Source organism: Rhinoraja longicauda, chromosome 4 (genome assembly GCF_053455715.1).
Source record: "Rhinoraja longicauda isolate Sanriku21f chromosome 4, sRhiLon1.1, whole genome shotgun sequence".
NCBI classification, from domain to species: domain Eukaryota; kingdom Metazoa; phylum Chordata; class Chondrichthyes; order Rajiformes; family Arhynchobatidae; genus Rhinoraja; species Rhinoraja longicauda.
The window spans coordinates 88,135,807-88,159,315 of record NC_135956.1 but is presented as its reverse complement, the minus strand read 5'-3'; the positions used below and the strand labels follow the sequence as shown (position 1 = coordinate 88,159,315).

At 44.3% G+C, this 23,509-nt stretch overlaps 2 protein-coding genes across 3 annotated transcripts in view; one reads left to right on the top strand and one right to left on the bottom strand.

Annotated features, from left to right (window-relative positions):
- vps41 (VPS41 subunit of HOPS complex) overlaps nucleotides 1-12,983 on the bottom strand; it is a 160,189-nt gene extending 147,206 nt beyond the window's left edge. For both annotated transcript variants that reach the window (XM_078398325.1, XM_078398326.1), the window contains exons 1-2: nucleotides 12,884-12,983; nucleotides 5,556-5,594 (exon numbers count right to left, since the gene is read on the bottom strand). In XM_078398325.1, coding sequence (XP_078254451.1) covers nucleotides 5,556-5,594; nucleotides 12,884-12,901 — 57 coding nt within the window. In that variant the 5' untranslated portion in view covers nucleotides 12,902-12,983. The remainder of the gene's footprint in view (nucleotides 1-5,555; nucleotides 5,595-12,883) is intronic.
- A 410-nt stretch (nucleotides 12,984-13,393) lies between these two features.
- The window catches only part of pou6f2 (POU class 6 homeobox 2), a 453,085-nt gene continuing 442,969 nt past the window's right edge, over nucleotides 13,394-23,509 (top strand). The window contains exon 1 of the mRNA XM_078398327.1: nucleotides 13,394-13,435. The gene's annotated coding sequence lies outside the window, so the exon portion shown is untranslated. The remainder of the gene's footprint in view (nucleotides 13,436-23,509) is intronic.

Here is a 23,509-nt window from a genome sequence, read left to right as displayed (position 1 = left end):
GCCTTCAAAAATATCCATTCTAACTTCACTCTCGCTTTAATCTAGCCCATACCCATAACCCTTTAAATCTAATCCACTCCACCAATCTTCAAGCCTCATCCCAACACATTTATTTCACAATTGCCAGTGTGCACGAGCACAGGAAGAGCCAACACACAGCAGGTCTCGGGTGTGGCAGAACACTCCAGCTTCCCCGCGGCAGTTCAAACCAAAAATAGTCGCAGGCTAACTATTTCTATAGTAACATAAAAATTAAAAGTATTTGCAAAGCTCCAGTAAAGTCTAATCTAGCTGATCTAATCTAATCAAGTAGTGACACAGATTAACGAGGTGAACAAACCTATCCCCCGGTAATGACGTCCGATGCTTTTCTTCTATGTAAAAAAAATGTATTATTAATCTGTGTCACTACTTTTAGTATTTGTGAATTATTAAACAAAGACCCCAAGACCCCCCACCTCCTCTACTCTAGTATGACACTTATTTTTCCATCAGCATTTGACCTCTTCCTGCCCTACCAATTACGTGCCCACCTATGTGTTTTTTAATGCATTCAGGTATTTGCACTACATCCCAAAGACTCTCTCATCCGTAAAGTTTGAAATTATATTTTTCATTTCATATCCCAAATTGCTTGATAAAATTTTGAACCTGGTACCGATACATGTGGAATACCAACTAAAAAGAACACCTAGTCTTTTTTAACCTAGTCCTCTCTTCTGTTTGGGTTTATAACCAACTTGCTGCCTATTCTACAACTTGCCCCTGACACCACATTTTCTGATCTTAGTCATGTTGTACAATGCTTTTAAGATTTCATATATAATACGGTTGTGACATTCCCTTTATCCTCCCTGTTATTTCTTTAAGAAATTCAATAAAGTTGATGGAACCTTCCCCTTTTTGAAAATCAATGCTGACCATTTTATTTTTAGTTTCTAAATGTTTTTCTATTACATCTTGAGAAAGGATTATCTTTCCAACCACTGACATTAAGCTGACTTGTCCATAGCTGCCAGGATTTGTTCTATCATTCTTTTTAAATACAAGAATCCCATTAGCTGCCCGCCAGTCCTCTTACACTGTGTCTCTTTCCAATGAATTTTTATGTAATGCCTCTGCTATCACTTCCACGCCTCCTTTCAATAAGCATAGATGCAATCTATCCAGATCAGGGATTTTATTCTTTTAAGATTAATTAATTCATCAAATATCACATTCCTCTGTTCTGAAACTAGGAACAAAGGAACTATTTTCTTCACCTTTGCCAGTATCATCAGTGAATTTGCATGTTCTTTATCAATACTTCCATATTACCTTTATTGTCCTCTAACATCCATCCACTCATGTTTGTACTTATCTGTGGACTGATTGTCATTCAGTCTTTGTGAATTTGAATCATTTTCAATTTTATTTTCCCTAATCCCATTCTCAACTCCCTAAAATCATACATTTTCCCCTTTTCCTTGCATGTTTCCTACTTAGGCATTCTCAATTTTAACCGTAAAGTATATTCCGTTATGGTCGCTCTTGTCATGCTGTTCCTCTACACTTACTTCTCTTCATAGACAATAGGTGCAGGAGGAGGCCATTCGGCCCTTCGAGCCAGCACCGCCATTCAATGTGATCATGGCTGATCATTCCCAATCAGTACCCCGTTCCTGCCTTCTCCCCGTACCCCCTGACTCCGCTATCCTTAAGAGCTCTATCCAGCTCTCTCTTGAATGCATTCAGAGAATTGGCCTCCACTGCCTTCTGAGGCAGAGAATTCCACAGATGCATATTAGTTCATATTAGTTCATCCCCCATCATATTAGTTCATCTCCCCTTATTAGATCCTGTAGTATTACTCACATGGAACTTTCAAAACACACGGTAAGAAAGTAATTGGCACACATTATACAAAATTCGATTCACTCTACTTTTATGTTCCCTCCTCTTGTCAGGTTGTTTGGGGTATTTGAATCTCCTGTTATTATTACTCAATGATCGTTATGCATTTCACATATTCTTTCTCTGTTCTGGGTTATTTTGCATCTATAAAATCCTTTTTCTAAATACATTCCAGTCTACAGTGGTCAGGTTACCGATGTGATTTGCATTGAGACTGCAATGCTAGGTGCATCAAGAGAGGGCTTTCTTTCACAAACACGAAGGGTCCCACTCAACATCCCCTTCTTTAATGAATTAGTCATTCATCAACTACCATACACTCTTACCTACACCCACTTATTAATTAAAGTCTCAAAATTATCGATCATTAGTGTGCAATGGAGGTGTGTGCAGCAATTTATCAAATGTGTTGAACCACGTTGATTTATAAAAACTGATTTATAAAAACACCCAAGGTTTCCTGGAATTGAACACAATGCTCCTGAGCAGCTTGCATTTAACAAGCCCCACTGGCATTGCCGAGGATTTCAGAAATTCCATGAAGATAACTGTGGGAGTCGTGGGGCAGGGGAAGACGATAAGCTGGGCAGTGTTGGGATCAGGTGGGCGCGAGGTTTGGCTGAGATTGAAAGTGAACAGGCCAATGGCAATTGCAGCTCAGGCAACAGAAGAGGGCTAAAAGTGACCACAGACTGAAATTGAGCATTAGATACCTGATCTAAAGGTTATCAGGCCAAGAAATGTTATATCTTAAGTAGCTGAGATAGAGAGCAGATTACCCTTTATACGTGAAAAGTTTTGAACAATTCATATGTTCCTTTCATGAATATGATGTACACTGATCAGCCAAAACATTATGACCTGATAAGCCAAAACATGATGATCACCTGCCTAATACGCTGTTGGTCCTCCATGTGCAGTCCCATACGCAGCAGGGTGCGATGCACTGTGTATGGTGACACATCCCTCCCATGACCACCATTAAAATTTTCTGTTACTTGTGCCACAGTAGATCATCTGTCAGTTCAGACCAGACGGGATAGCCATCATTGCCCTCACGCATCGATGAGCCTTGGCCGTCCAACACCGTGTCGCTGGTTTGTGGTTTGCCCCTCCTCGGACCACTGTCGCTAGGTACTCACCACTGCTGACCGGGAGCACCACACAAGCCTTGCCGTTTCAGAGATGCTCTGACCCAGTCGTCTGGCCATAACAATTTGGCCCTTGTCAAAGTCGATCAGGTCTTTACTCCTGCCCATTTCTCCTGCATCCAACACATCAACTTCAAGAACTGACTGTTCACTTGCTGCCTAATATATCCCCCCCCCCCTCCCTTGACAAGTGTCATTGTGACAAGATAATCAATGTTATTCACTTCTCCTGTCAGTGGTCATAATGAAGTGGCTAATCGGTGAATACATGTCATATATCAAATGATATAATTCTTTGATTTCCCCCCAAACTCTAAAGACATACAGGTTTGTAGGTTAATTGGCTTCAGCAAAGATTGTAAATTGTCCCTAGTGTGTAGGATAGTGTTAGAGTACAGGGATCGCTGATCGTCACGGACTCGGTGGGCCGAAGGTCCTTTTCCTGTGCTGTATCACCAAACTAACATACCTTGCACATAATTCCATGTCCTTTTCTAATTTTCTCCTGACATCTCAATCACTTTTTTTTTTACTACTGTAATTTTTATTCATCCATTCCCAGTGAAAAATGTCTGGAGAACGTCAGAATACCAAAATGTAGAAAGAAGCTGGAATTTGGAAGAGTCAAGCTCCATTGGCAAGATTTTTCCTACTTTATATGGAATTGACCTTAATCTCCGAGTAATACTAGCAGCTTTAATTCTCTTTTATCCTTCTAATGTCATAAGTAACAAGCTATCTGGCTGGTCTGTGCCAGACCCCAAATATCAACTTGGTATTTTATTCTAGTTGGCATTAGCTATTCATACAAAACAGCGGCATTCTTTCCAATGATCTCCACTTAAACGTCCAAGCAGTTTGTATCTTGTACTGTGATGCATGCCCGTGTTTGTTACAGCCATACACATCTTTTATAAAACAAGCCATTAACCTCCATGTTACGTGATATTCTTGAAGTATTTAAAAAACAAATGTAGATTTCATAATTTAAACCTGTGCATGTGAAAAATGACCACACAAATGCTGGGCAGTCCGGTGGCGCAGCGGTAGAGTTATTGTCTTACAGCGCCAGAGACACGGGTTCAATCCTGACTAGGTGTACTTGTCAGTATGGAGTTTGTACGTTCTCCCCGTGACCTGCATGGGTTTTCTCCAAGATCTTCGGACTCCTCCTACACTCCACAAACGTACAGGTTTGTAGATGAATTGGCTTGGTATAAATGTAAATTGCCCCTAGTATGTGTAGGATAGTGTTAAAGTGCAGGGATCGCTGGTCAGCGAGGACTCGGTGGGCAGAAGGGCCTGTTTCCGCACTGTATCTCTAAACTAAACGACAACAACTCCGTGATATTTCCACGCACTTTTCATCAATTTAGCTTACCACAAAACAATCACCTCCCTTAACACAAAATGGAAAACCTTACCAAGAAGGTAACTGTGAAAAAAATGTACATTACACCTCAAACAAGATGTCCAATAATCATCAGTTGGCATGAACCGCAAGCCATGAGAATTATTGAACCAACTAACCCACCATTATTTAGGTCTCATTTCTTACAGGATCACTTGTGATTGGAACCTGTGAATCAGAGATTACGTGTTGAAGACCCTCTCCATAGACTGGGGCTCAAAAATCTCTGTTGACTGAGGGACTCCAACTATGGAGTGATGCTGTTCTTTGGATGAGAAGTCTATTCTTTCACTTGGATGCAAAAGATTATTTTACAGTACTTCAAAAATGACCACGGTAGTTAATGAAACCGGCAACTGCAGATACTGGAAATCTAAAATAGAAAGAGAAAAAAAATACGGGAAAGGGAAAAGTAAGATTTCAGGTCAAAGGCCATTTTTTCCCCTCAGAGACCTAGCATAAATTTATAGACAATAGACTATAGGTGCAGGAGGAGGCCCTTCGGCCCTTCGAGCCAGCACTGCCATTCAATGTGATCATGGCTGATCATTCTCAATCAGTACCCCGTTCCTGCCTTCTCCCCATACCCCCTGACTCCGCTATCCTTAAGAGCTCTATCTAGCTCTCTCTCGAATGCATTCAGAGAATTGGCCTCCACTGCCTTCTGAGGCAGAGAATTCCACAGATTCACAACTCTCTGACTGAAAAAGTTTGTCCTCATCTCCGTTCTAAATGGCCTACCCCTTATTCTTAAACTGTGGCCCCTGGTTCTGGACTCCCCCAACATTGGGAACATGTTTCCTGCCTCTAACGTGTCCAACCCCTTAATAATCTTATACGTTTCGATAAGATCCCCTCTCTGTGGGAGTGTGGGAGGAAACCGAAGATCTCAGAGAAAACCCGCGCAGGTCACGGGGAGAATGTACAAACTCCATACAGAGAGCAACCGTAGTCAGAATTGAACCCGGGTCCCTGGCGCTGTAAGCCAGTAACTACCGCTGCGGCAACATGTCAGCAGTAGAGTTGTGTAGCACTATTACTAGAACAAACATGCAGGATAGGCTTGTATTGAAATAACAGAATTGCCAAATTTAATTTACCTCTGATTCATCTGTGGACTCCTCATAGTTTTGAGTTTCCTGTAAAAGACAAACAGACTAGAATGAAAGCATTGCTTACCATATGAATTACTTCAAAAGAGAATAATGCAATAGAAAATAGGGAAAGAACAAGGAAACGGGATCAAAGTACACTGCTTCAATGAAAATTCACCAACACAAGGAAGAAATATGTCATCTATATTGAGCGCGTACAGCGTGAAAAGGCCAATGGTACCACAGTTCACGTTGGCATTCATCCCAGCAAGGTAGTGATTACCAGGCTAAAGCTGGATACGGATCGAAAGAAGGAGCGCAAAGCGAAATCTCGCCAAGTTGGCAAGGACAAGGGAGAATATAAGGAAGAATCCATTGGAAAAAATGCAGGAGTAATCTTTTGTTCTGTCTTTGTTGCTTTAAATAAAAGTTGGGGGGAAAAAAAACCCCAGAAGAATGGAAGGCAGGAAGCCACCTCCTGCACGACAAACTAAAATGCAATTCCACTGCTGCAAATGAGTTTGGAGGGGTGTCATTATTTAGTATTTGGAATATTAATAGTAAAAAGGGGTGGCGAGAGCACTCTTGCCTCAATTTATTGGCTTATTAGTTACGCATTTAAGCATAGCCGCATTTTTGAGTAAATGCGCAATGCAACCTCTGATTTACATCAAGTCTTGTTCCCAAGTGTTTGACGGTCATTTTTAACCTTGGTGCAAAGTAGCAAGGATTTGTACGATCATGAGGTGATCAAATTCCCGATTCTACCGTTGCAGATAAAGGAGGAGTGGATAAGCTTCAACCAGAATTCAGATTCATTAAAAATAACATCCTGATAACCTTTCACTCATTGTGAATTGATCAAATGGAGAAGCCTTATCTCCACCTCTTAACCCACCTAACTCACAAATAGTTAAGCTTAAAGAACAAGATGACCGCACCTGGAGTACTGTGTGCAGTTTTGGTCTACAAATTTGAGGAAGGATATTCTTGCTATGGAGGGCGTGCAGCGTAGGTTCACTAGGTTAATTCCCGGAATGGCGGGACTGTCGTATGTTGAAAGGCTGGAGCGATTGGGCTTGTATACACTGGAATTTAGAAGGATGAGGGGGGGATCTTATTGAAACGTATAAGATAATTAGGGGATTGGACACATTAGAGGCAGGAAACATGTTCCCAATGTTGGGGTAGTCCAGAACAAGGGGCCACAGTTTAAGAATAAGGGGTAGGCCATTTAGAACGGAGATGAGGAAGAACTTTTTCAGTCAGAGAGTGGTGAAGGTGTGGAATTCTCTGCCTCAGAAGGCAGTGGAGGCCAGTTCGTTGGATGCTTTCAAGAGAGAGCTGGATAGAGCTCTTAAGGATAGCGGAGTGAGGGGGTATGGGGAGAAGGCAGGAACGGGGTACTGATTGAGAGTGATCAGCCATGATCGCATTGAATGGCGGTGCTGGCTCGAAGGGCTGAATGGCCTACTCCTGCACCTATTGTCTATTGTCTATTAAAATAACTGCAGATGCTGGTACAAATCGAAGGTATTTATTCACAAAATGCTGGAGTAACTCAGCAGGTCAGGCAGCATCTCGGGAGAGAAGGAATGGGTGACGTTTCGGGTCGAGACCCTTCTTCAGACTGAAGAAGGGTCTCGACCCGAAACGTCACCCATTCCTTCTTCAGACTGAAGAAGGGTCTCGACCCGAAACGTCACCCATTCCTTCTCTCCCGAGATGCTGCCTGACCTGCTGAGTTACTCCAGCATTTTGTGAATAAATACCTTTGCACAGTTAAATAACTGAGAACTGAATAATGCTTCTGCTTAAACTAAAGTTATTTAATATAGGTATTACATATCAATGTAAATCAATAAATCTATTACATAGAATGTAACACATTACCAAGAGAGTGTAATTTTTACATAGGTCCCCAAAGTCTCACAAAGTACAATATCAAAGCCAGAAAACGAATGCACCAAAAATGATTTCAGTTTAAAATCAACATGAATTGACCCATCCATTTCAGTGGTAACAGAAATAGGATGGAAATCCTAGTTTCTCTTTATTGAAAATGAACTCCAAGAAAAGTGTGGAAAAAGTCTCTAACCACTTAAAGGAAAACACAACACCACAGTTAGTGAAAGTGACCTATCCAAAAAACAACATTTCACAGCTCAAGATATGGCCGATAGATCGCTTCTGTATGGAGAACTGTGTCAGGGCAAGCGCTCAGTAGGAGGACAGAAAAAACGGTTTAAGGACTGCCTCAAAGTGTCCCTCAAAGACTTGGACATCAACCTCAGTACTTGGGAGTTTCTTGCTCTGGACCGTCCAACCTGGCGTAGCAAGCTCACCACAGGAGCCCGTGCAGCAGAGAACAGACGCACTGCAGAGGCCCAGAGGAAACGCACCGTGCGCAAGGCCCGGGCTACCTCCACTTCCACTGCAGCACCCATCGACTTGTGTCCTACGTGTGGGCGTGCTTTCCGGGCCTGGATTGGCCTCACCAGTCACTTCCGGACCCACAGTCACCAATCCTCCAACTGAAAGTGAAGTCATGGTCATCTTCCAACCCGAAGGACGAACAACAACAAATGTCAGAGATCTTCCAAAACATTGTTCCATGAGTGACTATCGCATTCTGCTAAGAAGTTGATAGAAACCCCAACAACATTTAGGATTTCCTCTAGGCCCTCATCTAAATGCTGGGGACGATTCAGCATCTGGATGCAGCACGTCTTCACTGGTTGCAAAATTACTTATTTGAGGATGAATTGGCTTTTTAGAATGGGCGAGATTTGTTTCAACATGAGAGATGTAAATTGTTCTAAGCTCTTGGCTTGTCTCCAGCTTTTTGTGTCTATCTTCAGTTTAAACCAGCATAGAAAATAGGTGCAGGAGGCCATTCGGCCCTTCGAGCATTAGCAGTTCCTTCCTACACAGATTCCAATGTTCGCAATGTGGATACTCCTGCTGTGGAGCCCAACTAAATTGCCTTTGTACATTCAGCACCATATATTTTTATTTTTAAAATATTTCTTTAATTAACAGTACTGTCAGTTATTTTGCTAATACACTAAGCAAGTTAGACACAGTCACCCTTTGACAATTCCATGCTAAGGAGTCTTTATTAACCCAACTTTTCTAACTGATAACACGTACAATATCTAATTAATCTATTGCTCTTATTGTTGGACTGTGGGTGACGAAATCTCGTCCAAAAGACTTGTTTTTTTTGGATGACAATAAAGGTAATTCTGATTCTGATTCAATATGGGAGGGAACTAAAGCTGCTGGAAGAAACCCCTCTAGTCATAAGAACATTCAAACTCCATACAGACAACATTAGAGGACAGAATTGCTAGATCTATGAGATAGCTGCAATAGCAAAGGCACCACTGCGTTGGCCAATTTCCAATTTGAAACTCCCTTGCCCAGTTTTAGAACTTGAATAGGGATACTAGGAAGTATAAGATGGTGCCAAGCACAAGGTGCCCACAAGCGAGGTAATGTGACTGATGGGAATGTCAGACACTCATCCAGAGGAAGGCTTCTCTTTAGAGTGACCAAGCAGCTGACTGCTAGAGAGTGTGGTAAGGTGGAGGCATAAGAGTGCAGGGAAATCAAGACAGAGGGAAAGGAGCAAGAGAAGGACAAAGGGGCATGTGGGCAAAGTCAGTTGAGATTTTGCCTATGTAGATGGCGAGAGGAAAGAGCAGAGCAGGTGCAGAAAGGGGACAGCAGAGCGTCAGAGGAGGGCAACAAGTGGAGCAGGGAAAGGAAGGGACAAACGACAAGGTGCAAGGGAGAGTTGGAAATGGATGGAATAGATGGACACTGAAGGGGAGGAGAATCAGAAATAGAGAATTGATAATGGGAATGGACAAGGAAACAGAAGGTGGGAACCCTCTTACCACTTAGACAAAACCTAACAGTGACACGAGTACATCATGCCATGACTTGAGCTAGACAACATATGGCATGTATGTATATTCATAACAACCATGAGACGCACAAGACTGTTAAGCTTACCAGCATCTAATCCAGTGTTATCACCATCAACCTGTCCACAAAACCAGGAGAAACAGAGGCTACCACAAGAAAATCAACCATGCAATTCTTAAGAACACTGCATAAAAAGCTAAAATCAAACAGAGTCTTGCATAGAAGCTGATGACCCCTATAAAGCAGAACCATAGTGGATTGCCCTAAAGTCCATCAGAATTAGCACCTGTGAAGAGGCTCTTGGCTTCTCTATCGGAGAAGATCAGGACTGGTTTAAAGAGAACAGCCATGTAGGTTAATTGACTGGGTAAATGTAAAAATTGTCCCGAATGTGTGTAGGATAGTGTTAATGTGCGGGGATCGCTGGGCGGTGTGGACTTGGTGGGCCGAAAAGGCCTGTTTCCGCGCTGTATCTGAAATATGAAAAAAAAAGAAAATATGAAAATATCCAGTTGCAAACTAATCATGAATGCATGCTGTAATAGACAGTCAACTCGAACACATTCCGTGGGAAATGAAACTGCTCTGAAATAACCTGAAAGCCAAGATCCAATAGAAAAATTGTTAGAGACTATAAAGAAAATTGAGATAACCACAGCACATGTGAATTCTTTAGCTTTGCTAAGACCACCTAGAGCCTAGTCTATTGACACTCAAGGTCAGGGATTGTCAGCATCTGCTGAAAGGGCACTTCAAAGAAGTTCCCAACCATAATTTCTGTGGCTGCTACAAGACCCGATAGCTCTCCCCTTCATTTTACATCCTGTTCTAGCCTTGCCATCACCCCAAACCAACTAGTTGTCGATATAGCAAATACCAACAAAAAAAGCACACGGCCTTACAAACAGACTTTAAAACTTTTAAGATGATCCTCATTGTCTAGTCGCTCACATCCAGAAAGTATAGGATATGCAGAGGCACTATAACTGTGACATATACTGTTATATAACTGTGACTATAACGACAGAGAAATTCCCTATTGACTGCCACAGGGAAAAATCAACACAAGGGTCTTTCCCGAATGCCGGCAAACAGCAGCAGCAGCAGAGCTGCTCCCCAAATCATGGAGATGATCCTGTAGAAGTCCCAAAAGCTGAGACAATTCTCCCCTTTGCATGTAAAATAAATCTACTGTTGATGGTTAATTTAAGAATAAGGGGTAGGCTATTTAGAACGGAGATGAGGAAAAACTTTTTCAGTCAGAGTTGTAAATCTGTAGAATTCTCTGCCTCAGAAGGCAGTGGAGGCCAATTCTCTGAATACATTCAAGAGAGCTAGATAGAGCTCTTAAGGATAGCGGGGTCAGGGGGTATGTGGAGAAGGCAGGAACGGGGTACTGATTGAGAATGATCAGCCATGATCACATTGAATGGTGGTGCTGGCTCGAAGGGCCGAATGGCCTACTCCTGCACCTATTGTCTATTATGATGAGTCCTTAAGTCTTATTACAGGTTGCAACTTCAACAATCCTGTACACCCAAAGATACAGTCGGCATCTTCACCATACAAGCAAGATGCAGTGAGCAACACCAGCCACTGTGCATGACATTTACTGACACACACTCCCGCCCCAAAGGTTTATGGCTTTGGTTCAATCAATAAGGACTGCAGAAAATAAGTATCAAGGTAGTTGTCATGAGAAATATGTCTCCACGATGGCATTAATCAACCCAGTATTCTGTCAGCCCAACATGCCTTTTATTGAGGATCTAATTAATTCAGTCGACAGGCGGGCGGTCACAGTGGCGCAGCAGTAGAGTTGCTGCCTTACAGCGAATGCAGCGCTGGAGACCCGGGTTTGATTCTGACTACGGGTGCTGTCTGTACGGAGTTTGTACGTTCTCCCCATGACCTGCGTGGGTTTTCTCCTAGATCTTCGGTTTCCTCCCACACTCCAAAGACGTACAGGTTTGTAGGTTAATTGGCTTGGTAAATGTAAAAATTGTCCCTAGTGGGTGTAGGATAGTGTTACAAAAATTGTCCCTAGTGGGTATAGGATACTTCCAGTATAGTCCCTGGTGGACTCTTTGGAAGTGATGACCACAAGATACAAGACATTGTTTACATCCCTGATGCCAGACTCCAAAAGCTGATGCTTTACTCGAAAGGAAGATTAAAAAGTGGAGTATTTAAGCAGGTCAGGTAGCATCACTGGAAACATGTGCAGGAGGGAACTGAAGATAGACACAAAATGATGGAGTAACTCAGCGGGACAGGCAGCATCCCTGGAGAGAAGGAATGGGTGACGTTTCGGGTTGAGACCCATCTTCAGTCTTCAGACCTTTCTATCCACAGATGCTGCCCCATTTTGTGTCCGTGTTGCTTGTCAGTGCAGTGGGTCCCTCGTTGGCCACTTCAGAAACCACAACACAGGGTAGAGAGTGGAAGGAAGCAAGTCATCCTCGACAGCCCAGGCCCGTGAAGAGATACGCAGTTGTGTTTAAAAATTAAATATAAAAACCCCAAGTCTAATTACTCTTCAGAAACGGCAACCTAAGGGGGGAAAAGGCTCATATTTAGACAATAGATGCAGGAGGAGGCCATTCGGCCCTTCCAGCCAGCACCACCACTCAATGTATAAGACAATAACTGCACATGCTGGTACAAATCGAAGGTATTTATTTCACAAAATGCTGGAGTAACTCAGCAGGTCAGGCAGCATCTCAGGAGAGAAGGAATGGGTGACGTTTCGGGTCGAGACCCTTCCTCAGACTGATGTGATCATGGCTGATCATTCTCAATCAGTACCCCGTTCCTGCCTTCTCCCCATACCCCCTGACTCCACTATCCTTAAGGGCTCTATCCAGCTCTCTCTAGAATGCATTCAGAGAATTGGCCTCCACTGCCTTCTGAGGCAGAGAATTCCACAGATTCACAACTCTCTGACTGGAAAAGTTTTTCCTCACCTCAGTTCTAAATGGCCGACCCCTTATTCTTAAACTGTGGCCCCTGGTTCTGGACTCCCCCCCCCAACATTGGGAACGTGTTTCCTGCCTCTAACGTGTCCAAATGCTGGAGTAACTCAGCAGGTCAGGTAGCATCTCGGGAGTGAAGGAATGGGTGACGTTTCGAGTCGAGACTGAAGAGACTTAAGAGCTCTATCTAGTTGCGACTGTGTGTTGAAGTGACAGTTAGGGAGGGGGGGAGAGAGAGATGCCCCCCCCCCCCGCCCGCCCCTCCCGGCCCACAACACCGAGCCTTGCCAGGGCTGACCGCATCTCCCAGGCCCGCAACCCTCCCTCCCTCCCTCCCCTTTTACACACAGCTGCTCGGTTTCACGCACACGAGAAGGAGAGAGGGGAGATGGAGCACACAACCTGCGGCCGCTCTCTGTTTACCTGCTCCACTCCCGACATTGGTGCTGGGGGGGGGGGGCGAAGAAAGGTACTAGAGGAACAAGATGGACCACTCCGTCGAAATCGCCTGCACTGAAGTTGTCGTGCGCAAAGGAAGCAATGGGAGCCATTTTAGTAAGCAAGACCCCGCCGTCCGTTGTGGCCTCTCGCAGTGTTTTGGCGGGGAAAAGTATGTGTGATGATACCGTTAAAATGCAGAATGTATCTCAACTGATGATACCTTAAAAATGCAGAATATATCTCAACTCACAGATTTTTGTTATTTTTAATTCTAAATGTTTCTGCGGGCTTCTGCCTACTAAAATGGCGCCGCCGTGACGTACAGCGGTTACTTTGAGGGTCGGGTGGTCTATCTTGCTCCTCTAGTATCGTTGGTGATGCGGAGGCGGCGGCGGCGGCGGCACCGCCGACTGCGCAGGCGCACCCGCATGAACCCGCGCCGCCTCATGGGAGTTGTAGTCCGTTTTTTAATAAAGACCAACGTCAGAAGGAGGACAAGAAAGAAGGAACCCATTGAGTCACTCTCCAAAACAGGTAGACACAACATGCTTTTTTTTTCGTTTCAACAAATACTTCATTCCAAAAACACCAAACAAAAAACCCCAAACATACAAAGTCGTAATGCCATCAAATCAAAAGCTGCCTATATTTGGCAGTTTACAAACAAAACAGTCACCAAATTAAAGAAGTTTACAATGCAATACAATATATCGTTATTGTCATTGTACAGGGGTACAACGAGATTGGGAATGCTCCTCCCATACGATGCAATAATTTAATTAGCTAATCAGTATTAATTTAAACAACCCAATGAATTACGAATAGTGAGGCCCGGCCCCAGCACAAATTGGAGGAACAGCACCTCATATTTCGCTTGGGCAGTTTACACCCCAGCGGTATGAACATTGACTTCTCTAACTTCAGATAGTTCCTCTGTCCCTCTCTTTCCCCTCCCCCTTCCCAGTTCTCCCACCAGTCTTCCTGTCTCCAACTAGTCAAGTCACAAAATGTTGGAGTAACTCAGCAGGTCAGGCAGCATCTCAGGAGAGAAAGAACGGGTGATGTTTCGGGTCGAGACCCTTCATATCATATCATATCATATATATACAGCCTTCTTCGGTCTCGACCCGAAACGTCACCCGTTCCTTCTCTCCTGAGATGCTGCCTGACCTGCTGAGTTACTCCAGCATTTTGTGAATAAATACCTTCGATTTGTACCAGCATCAGCAGTTATTTTCTTAAACTAGTCAAGTCAAGTCAAGTTTATTTGTCAAATACATGGGCAGTGAAATGAAAGTAGCAACGCCTGCGGATTGTGCTAAACTACAAAACAGGATAGAAATTTTTTTTTAACACTAAAAATAAATTAATACAGTAAATTAAATTAGTCCCTGGTGATATGAGAGTTAACAGTCCTAAAGGCCTGTGGGAAGAAACTCCGTCTCATCCTCTCTGTTTTCACAGCGTGACAGCGGAGGCGTTTGCCTGACCGTAGCAGCTGGAACAGTCCGTTGCTGGGGTGGTAGGGGTCCCCCATAATGTTGCTGGCTCTGGATCTGCCATCCAGAGATCATCCTATCTTTGTCCCACCCCCTCCACTGTCATCAGTCTGAAGTTGGGTCTCGACCCGAAACGTCACCCATCCCTTGTCTCCTGAGATGCTGCCTGACCCGCTGAGTTACTCCAGCATTTTGTGTCTACCTTCGATTTAAACCAGCATCTGCAGTTATTTTCCTACACAAATTAGATCACCACCCATACCTTGGGAGTCGAACTCACATCTGGCCTAGCCTGGAACAGACACATAAACCAGATTGTCACAAAAGCAAACAGAACTTTGGGCCTCCTCGGAGAAATTTATCCAGTTGTGACAAACCAACAAAGGAGGTAGCGTACAAAACACTTGTCCGCCCACTGTTGGAACATTGCCAGACAATATGGGACCCTCACCAGAAAAATAACATTGACACCCTTGACAAGGTTCAGAGGCACGCAACACGGTTTGTTTGTGACGACTAAAGATAGTCAAGCGTCTTCGATATGTTAAATCGCCTTGGCTGGGGGTAGCTGGGGTCAAGACGCACCAAAGCCCGCTTATGTACCGTCTACAAAGAGACTCATGGCATCATCCCCAGTAACATATCTCACTTTATTCAATCCAATACCCAGAAATTTACAAGACAGTCCTCGGGTCACTTCATTTATACTAGAATTAGAGCAAACAAAAATAGCTACGTACAGTCACTATATCCATGGACTATCCCAAAGTGGAACATCCTTCCCCACACCACCAGATGTGCACCAACCTTGTCACTCTTCAAGTCACAGCTCGACAACTAGGACATGGATCATCTCACCAAACTTGCCCACGTAAAAATCTCAATAACCTTTTTGCATCCAGTACCCACACGAGTGAAACCTGCACGAGGTAGCCCAACTGTTGCCGGTTGTGCAGTAGAAAACAGAAACAGAAAATTCCGCCAACTTTGTCAACAATACATTCGACCTTCCCACGCCGACCAGCGTTTACGGAAGGCCTCCAGCGTCCCCGTGGACACCGCGTGTTCTCTCTCCAGCCTGTACTATACACGCCTCTCCGCATCACGGAAAGGCACGCTGGGCATCTCGGAAAGGCGGTAAGTCAGTGGGACAGGCAGCATCTGGGGAGAAGGAATGGGCGACGTTTCGGGTCTAGAACGTTCTTCGGACTAAGAGTCAGGGATAAGGGAAAAGAGAGATATACTGCAGACGGTGATATAGGGAGATATAGAACAATGAATGAAAGATATGCAAAAAAAGTAACGATGATAAAGGAAACAGGCCATCATTGTTACTCCAATACCATCTTTCATTCATTTGTTCTATTTCCATATCTTTCATTCATTTATTGTTGTTTTATTTTCATTCATTGACCCATTCCTTCTCTCCAGAGACGCTGTCTGACCAGCTGAGTTACTCCAGCATTTTGGTCTATCTTCAGTTTAAATCAGCACCTGCTGTTCCTTGTGTAGGGAAGAATCAGTTTGAAAAAGGGGCTCGACCCGAAACGTCACCCATTCCTTCTGTCCAGAGATGCTGCCTGATCTTCCTACGCACTCTTTCATTCATTTGTTCTATATCCATCTCTTTCATTCGTTTAGTATAAGAAAATAACTGCAGATGCTGGTACAAATCGAAGGTATTTATTCACAAAGTGCTGGAGTAACTCAGCAGGTCGGGCAGCATCTCGGGAGAGAAGGAATGGGTGACGTTTCGGGTCGAGAATTTGTTCTACATCTCCATTTGTTCTACATCACCGTCTGTATCTCTCATTTCCCTTTCCCCTGACTCTCAATCTGAAGAAGGGTCTCGACCTGAAACGTCACCTATTCCTTTCCTCCAGAGATGCAGGGTTACTCCAGCTTTTTGTATCTATCTTTGGTCCTGCTTCAACTACCTCTTCTGGCAATTCATTTTGTATACTCACCACCCCTGAGAGATCCCTCGGGTTCCTCTATTAAATCTTGCCATAAACCTATGTCCTCTGGTTCTTGATTCCCCTACCCTAGGTAAAATTCTGCATTCACACTATCTATGCCCCTCATGATTTTATATGATTGTAACAATGATTTACCAAAAATAGTACAGTTGAGATTTTGCCTATGTAGATTGTGCTTGTGGAGTAACTCAATGGGTCAGACGGCATCACCGGAGTATATGGATTTGCTGGTTACTTCAAGTCGATTCGGGAAAACTCTGGAACTTTCTACAAATACTGCTGAAGCCCAGAAAGTAGCAACACTAAAGAGGCACAGATTTTTTTTTTAAATTGATCAATTATATTTTTGTATATGAAGAATATCAGTGAATGTGGAATCAACAAAGGAAAGTTGAATTCAGATGATCTTATTGAATGGCAGAACTGGTGCAGAGGGGTGAATGTGAATGGCCAATTTATTTGTCTGTTTTTTAATTCAACATTATTGTTTGCTTACATAAACTACAGTTCCAGTTTTGAAAATTTGAAATGGCCTACCCTGGTGAGAACAGGGCTTCATATTTTCACTAAGATTGGTGTGACGAAGTACTTTCTGAGATCACTCCTGCACATCCTGTCTCTAATTCTGTATAGAAGCAAGGAACTGCAGATGCTGGTTTACACAAAGAAAGAAAGACAAAATGCTGGAGGGTCAGGCGCGAGTTGTGAAACCAGCGGAAGGACTATGGGTGCATGGATAGGTGACATTTTAGGTTGGAACCTTACTTCAGCCCGACTGTGGTGGGAGGGGAAAGAAAGTTGGAATAGAGGAGGGGGTGGGACAAAGCCTAACAAGTGATAGGTGGATACAGGTAAGAGAGGTTTTTCCGCGTTAATTGTGATGGGGGGGGAGGGGAGAAAGCTGGAAGAGCGGTGCGGGGGTGGGATAAAGTCTGGCAAGTGACAGGTGGATACAGGTAAGATAGTTGAACAAAGACCAGGGATGAAAAGGCAAAAAGAGTGAGACCAGATGATAGGAATAGAAGAGGCAAGAGAGCAAGGCCATACACAAACCGAAGGAAACAGAGCCTCGTATTGCACTTGGCTAGTTTACAACTTAATGTTACGAACATTGAATTCAGTAATATTAGGTGAATAATCTACAAACAACCCCACCTGAATGCACATCCATTTCTCCCAACCCCCTGACCCATCCTCCCATAGTACTTCCTCTGGTTCCACAATTCGCACATCTTCTCTCCTTATTTCACACTTTGTCTTTTCATCTCTGGCATTCGTCCAACTATGTGCTAATCAACCCCCCCATCTCACCTGTATCCACCTATCACTCGCCAGACTTTATCCCACCCCCCCCCCCCATATCACTCTTCCAGCTTTCTCCCCTTCCACCCCATCACAATTAGTCCGAAGAATAGTTCTAGCCCAAAACGTCATTTGTTCATGTTCTCCAGAGATTCTGCTAGACCTGCTGAGTTTCTCCAGTGTCTAATTCTGTACACTTCTGCTTTATACTAACAGGCATTGACATAAAAATTATATTTTTTCACAATAGAGTGTTGCAGACAAGGCCAGCAATTACTGCCAATCCCTAATTGTGTTTGAGAAGATGCAGGTGATTCACCTTATTGAACCGCAGCATGCTAATTGGAGAACATCCCCCCCCCCCCCCCGAGGTTTAAAGCTTTAGATCCAGTAATAATTTTGTTTCAGTGATACAGCGCAGGACCCGACCCTTCGGCCCACCAAGGCTGCATTGACCAGCGATCCCCGCACACTAGCATTATCCAACACACACTAGGGACAATTTATAATTATACCAAGCCAATTAACCTACAAACCTGTACGTCTTTGGAGTGTGGAAGGAAACCTGAAGATCTCGGAGAAAACCCACGCAGGTCACAGGGAGAACGTACAAACTCTGTCCAGCCAAGCACCTGTAGTCAGGATGTAAACCGGGTCCCTGGTACTGTAAGGCACCCACTCGACTGCTGCACCACCATTTTTTAAATGCTAAATGATAATATATTTCTAATTCATGACGGTGCGCAACTTGATGGAAACTCACTTACTGGGATTCCCTGGCACTTGTTCCCCCGGTCCTTCCTGTTGTTAGAGTTTGAAAGTTTGGGAGATGCCGTCAGACCTGCAGCAGCAACTAACCACAATGTTGTCGTTCGTCCTTCGGGTTCGAAGATGACCATGACTTCACTTTCAGTTGGAGGATTGGTGACTGTGGGTCCGGAAGTGACTGGTGAGGCCAATCTGGGCCCGGAAGGCACGCCCACACGTAGGACGCAAGTGGATGGGTGCTGCAGTGGAAGTGGAGGTAGCCCGGGCCTTGCGCGCGGTGCGTTTCCTCTGGGCCTCTGCAGTGCGTCTGTTCTCTGCTGCACGGGCTCCTGTGGTGAGCTTGCTACGCCAGGTTGGACGGTCCAGAGCAAGAGACTCCCAAGTGCTGAGGTTGATGTCCAAGTCTTTGAGGGACACTTTGAGGCAGTCCTTAAACCGTTTTTTCTGTCCTCCTACTGAGCGCTTGCCGACACAGTTCTCCATACAGAAGCTGTTTTGGCAGTCGACTCTCGGGCATTCTGACGACATGGCCTGCCCATCTGTACTTTACAGAAGGCACCCAGTGCAACCACTGCGTATTGATGCTGGAAGGAAGGCGTATCCAGGGTGATAGATTGGGTGCCAGACAAGTAGGTTTGATTTCCCCCCCGCTCCCGCCGCCCGAATAGTAGTGTGCTTCTTGAGGATTGAACGGGTACCTGGCAGATGGAGAATATTCTATCACATGGATAATCATTGGGATTTCAAAGGTGAGTCAGTTGCCTTGGCAGTCTCAAATGGGCTCCTGTAATTGCATTATTTAGGTGGCCAACAGTAACCCTCAACCAGTTGTGATTGGAGCAGCCAATTAATGTTAATGGTAAGTGGATGGACTCCCTTTTGTTGGACATGGCCGACATGGCCATTGCTTGGCACAAAAATGACCTGATTTTATCGGCTGAGTCAATAGGCAATAGACAATAGGTGCAGGAGGAGGCCATTCGGCCCTTCGAGCCAGCACCGCCATTCAATGTGATCATGGCTGATCATTCTCAATCAGTATCCCGTTCCTGCCTTCTCCCCATACCCACTGACTCCGCTATCCTTAAGAGCTCTATCTAGCTCTCTCTTGAATGTATTCTGAGAATTGACCTCCACTGCCTTCTGAGGCAGAGAATTCCACAGATTCACAACTCTCTGACTGAAAAAGTTTTACCTCATCTCCGATCTAAATGGCCTACCCCTTATTCTCAGTTTAAGAATAAGGGGTAGGCCATTTAGAACGGATATGAGGAAAAACGTTTTCAGTCAGGGAGTTGTAAATCTGTGGAATTCTCTGCCTCAGAAGGCAGTGGATGCCAATTCTCTGGATGCTTTCAAGATAGAGCTAGATAGACCTCTTAAAGATAGCGGAGTCAGGGGGTATGGGGAGAAGGCAGGAACGGGGTACTGATTGAGAATGATCAGCCATGATCACATTGAATGGTGGTGCTGGCTCGAAGGGCCGAATGGCCTACCCCTGCACCTATTGTCTATTATCGTGTCCTAGCCGAACCCAAGATAGGCATCAATAAACATAACTGGTGATAATGTGCTGCATTGTCATAGATAGCTTCTCTCAATTTGCTGATAAAGGGTAGATTGACTCGTCAATAATTAGCTGGATAAGATTTGTGTTGCTTCCTGTGGAAGGAGATATCCAGGCATTTTTTCCCCCCTTTTTTTGCATGGCTTCTGGTGTCGTAACTGCTGGGCTAGCTTGGTTGGAGGCATAACTGGATGTAGTGCACTTCAGTGCTATTGCTGGAAAATGTTCTGCTGATGTTCCTTTTCCTCTCAGCTACTTCATGAAGTAAGTGAATTGATTTGGACCAGCTTCTAACAATATAACCACTGTGGCACCAGCATACCTGGAGGAATTGATTTCTCTCCCCGTAGCATTCTTTATTTCATCTTAAACACTTTAATAATCTGAACTTTTATACTCTGATTGCTACTAGTTTGTGGTACCCATCCATCCCCATAATTTATCCATTTTAGCTCCAATGTCATTCTGGCAAATCAGCTCTGCGTTCTCTGCAAAGCCAATGCATCCTTCCAGAGTGATGTCCCAGAACTGAGTTCAGTACCAGACCTTTATGTACCTATGACCTTATTTATTTCCTTTGTATTCCAGCCCTTTGAGATGAAGGACATTTGTCATCAGCCTTTTGTAACTTCCAATTTGTAGTTGTTTATCAGCCTCGAGTGAACTCTGTACATGGGGACCCTAAATCTCTCTGCTGCTGCACAGTTCTAAGTCAATGATAAGTGTAATGAAAAGTCCAAGGCCCCAGTAGAAATGCTTTGAGAATGTCAGAAACCAACCCCCCACCATCAAAGGGATCTTTAGGAGGCATTGCCTCAAAAAGGCAGCCAATATTATCAAAGTCCCAACTTATCCTGGTCTCCTGGACAGGATTTCACTCCTACCATCAGGAAGATGGGATAGAAGTCTGGAAACGGCTCAAGAATAACTTCTTCCCAACAAACATCGGACTCTCGAACACTTTGCAAAATCAACCTCAGCAATGAACTCCCATCGACGCTTTTGTTGTATTAAGGACTTTGGGGGTTTCTTTTGCTCCAGTATTGTGGTTATTAATTAACTGAATGTTTGTTTATCATCTATGTACACCGATCAGCCAAAACATTATGACCACTGACAGGTGAAGTGAATAACATTGATTTCCTTGTTACAATGGCACCTGTCAAGGGATGGGATATATTAGGCAGCAAGTGAACAGTCAGTTATTGAAGTTGATGTGTTGGATGCAGGAGAAATGGGCAGGAGTAAAGACCTGAGCGACTTTGACAAGGGCCAAGTTGTTATGCCCAGCATCTATGAACCGGCAAGGCTTGTGGGGTGCTCCCGGTCAGCAGTGGTGAGTACCTACCGGCAGTGGCCTGAGGAGGGACAAACCACAAACCGGCGACAGGGTGTTGGGCGCCCAAGGCTCATCGATGCACGAGGGCAACAAAGGCTATCCCGTCTGGTCCGAGAAGGTCTAGTGTGGCACAAGTCACAGAAACTTTTAATGGTGGTCACGGGAGGAATGTGTCACAATACACAGTGCATCGCACCCTGCTGCCTATGGGGCTGCATACGGAGGACCAACACCATATTAGGCAGGTGGTCATAATGTTTTGGCTCATCGGGTCACAAAGTTTTGGCTGATAGGTGTACATTGTGGCTCCAGGCCCTGTTATGCTGCTGCAAGTAAGAATTTCAAGATTCTGTTATTGGTACATATAATGATTGAACACTCTTGACTCTTGATCCTCCCAATTTGAGTATATACCCTAAATTGTTTTCCAGTTTTTAACCAATTTCATGGCCATGTCAACACACTTTCTCCAATTCCATCTGTTCTCAATTAGTGAGGGTGTCACTTCCAATAACATGCTCCGGGACAAGCAGTAGGGAGGTGGTGGTAACTAATTGATTTTTTCGCCTTTTTTGAAGATCGTCACAATGGAATGGAATACTTTACTCTCACATGTGACCATTCACAGTGAAATTCTTTGCTTGCATACCCAAGGTATGCAGATAGTTGCCGTAAATACGACGGCGGACAAAATTACAAAGTGTCCCACGCCAGGTGTGTGTGTTGACCCCCCGCTGGATCCTCCATCATTCACCGTTCTTCCCTCTCCCTCACCGCGGTCCCCCGCCATTCCTTCCCCCCCCCCCCGCCCCCCCATCACAGTGGTTCCCTCATCAACTGCTGACCGCGGGTTGACTCGCGAAGCTCCCACTGACCCGTGAGGGCTTCACCGCCGATGATGGGGGTCTTTAAGACCCTCGGCATGCCCTTTTCTTCCCAAGTATGATAGATGAGGCTATGATTTTTGTTTTTGTCGTCAATTTCCTCTCCATTATGTTTTAGAACTTCAACGGAGAAGGCCAAAGGCGTTCATCATCAAGTACGAGTTCTTCAAAGTGTTCCATCCAGCAGGTGCTAACTGTCTGTTCTTCACTCAGAGAAAAGCGATTCTAGAGTGTTTAATCCATAAATGGTATTGACAGTGTCAAAGAATTAATGCATCTCATTGTGAATTACTGAACTTGGCCTGGATAGAGTGGATGTGGAGAGGATGTTTCCACCAGTGGGAGAGTTTAGGACCAGAGGGTCACGGCCTCTGGATTATAGGACGTTCCTTTAGGAAGGACATGAGGAGGAAGAATTTCTCTAGTCAGAGGGTGGTGAATCTGTGGAATTCATTGCCAATGAATGAAGGCTGTGGAGGCCAAGGCAATTGATATTTTGAAGGCAGAGGTAGATAGATTCTTGATTAGTACAGGTGTCAGGAGTTATGGGGAGAAGGCTGGAGAATGGGGTTGAGAGGGAAAAGATAGATCAGCCATGATTGAATGGTGGGATAGACTTGAGTGGCCTAATTCTGTTCCTATCACTTATGAATTTATGAACTTCCCACACTCATTTCATTCCCCCATCTCTTCCTTAAGACATTGTTTTTTTTGGGTCTTGGGCTTCATGTGTCCAGGGAACAGATTTTTCGTGTTGTATTGGTGATAACTAGCTCCAAGTCATTCTCATCAAAGACTTCACCGTGTATAAGCCAAAGGTGTTTACACAGTTGTAAACATGCACTCCAAGGCCTACCATCCAACCATTTAAACTCCTCAAATCTAATCTCTTCTCGACCTCCACTGTTTCCTTTAGAAGAAACAATTTCATGTCTGTACCTAGGCATAAAATGCTGGAGTAACTCAGCATCTCTGGAGAGAAGGAATGGGTGACGAGAAGGAATGGGTGGCGTTTCAGGTAAGGGTCTCGACCCGAAACGTCATCCATTCCTTCTCTCCACAGATGCTGCCTGACCCGCTGAGTTACTCCAGCATTTCGTGTCTACCTTCGATTTAAACCGGCATCTGCAGTTTTCTTTCCTACTCATGTCTGTACCTGTTGGAATAACTGTTTGAATAGATTCATTCTATTGAATATCACTACCTTTTGTGGGTATGATCAGAGAGTATTGCAAATGGTGACCTTTCTGAAGTCTGATCATTGTGGTGT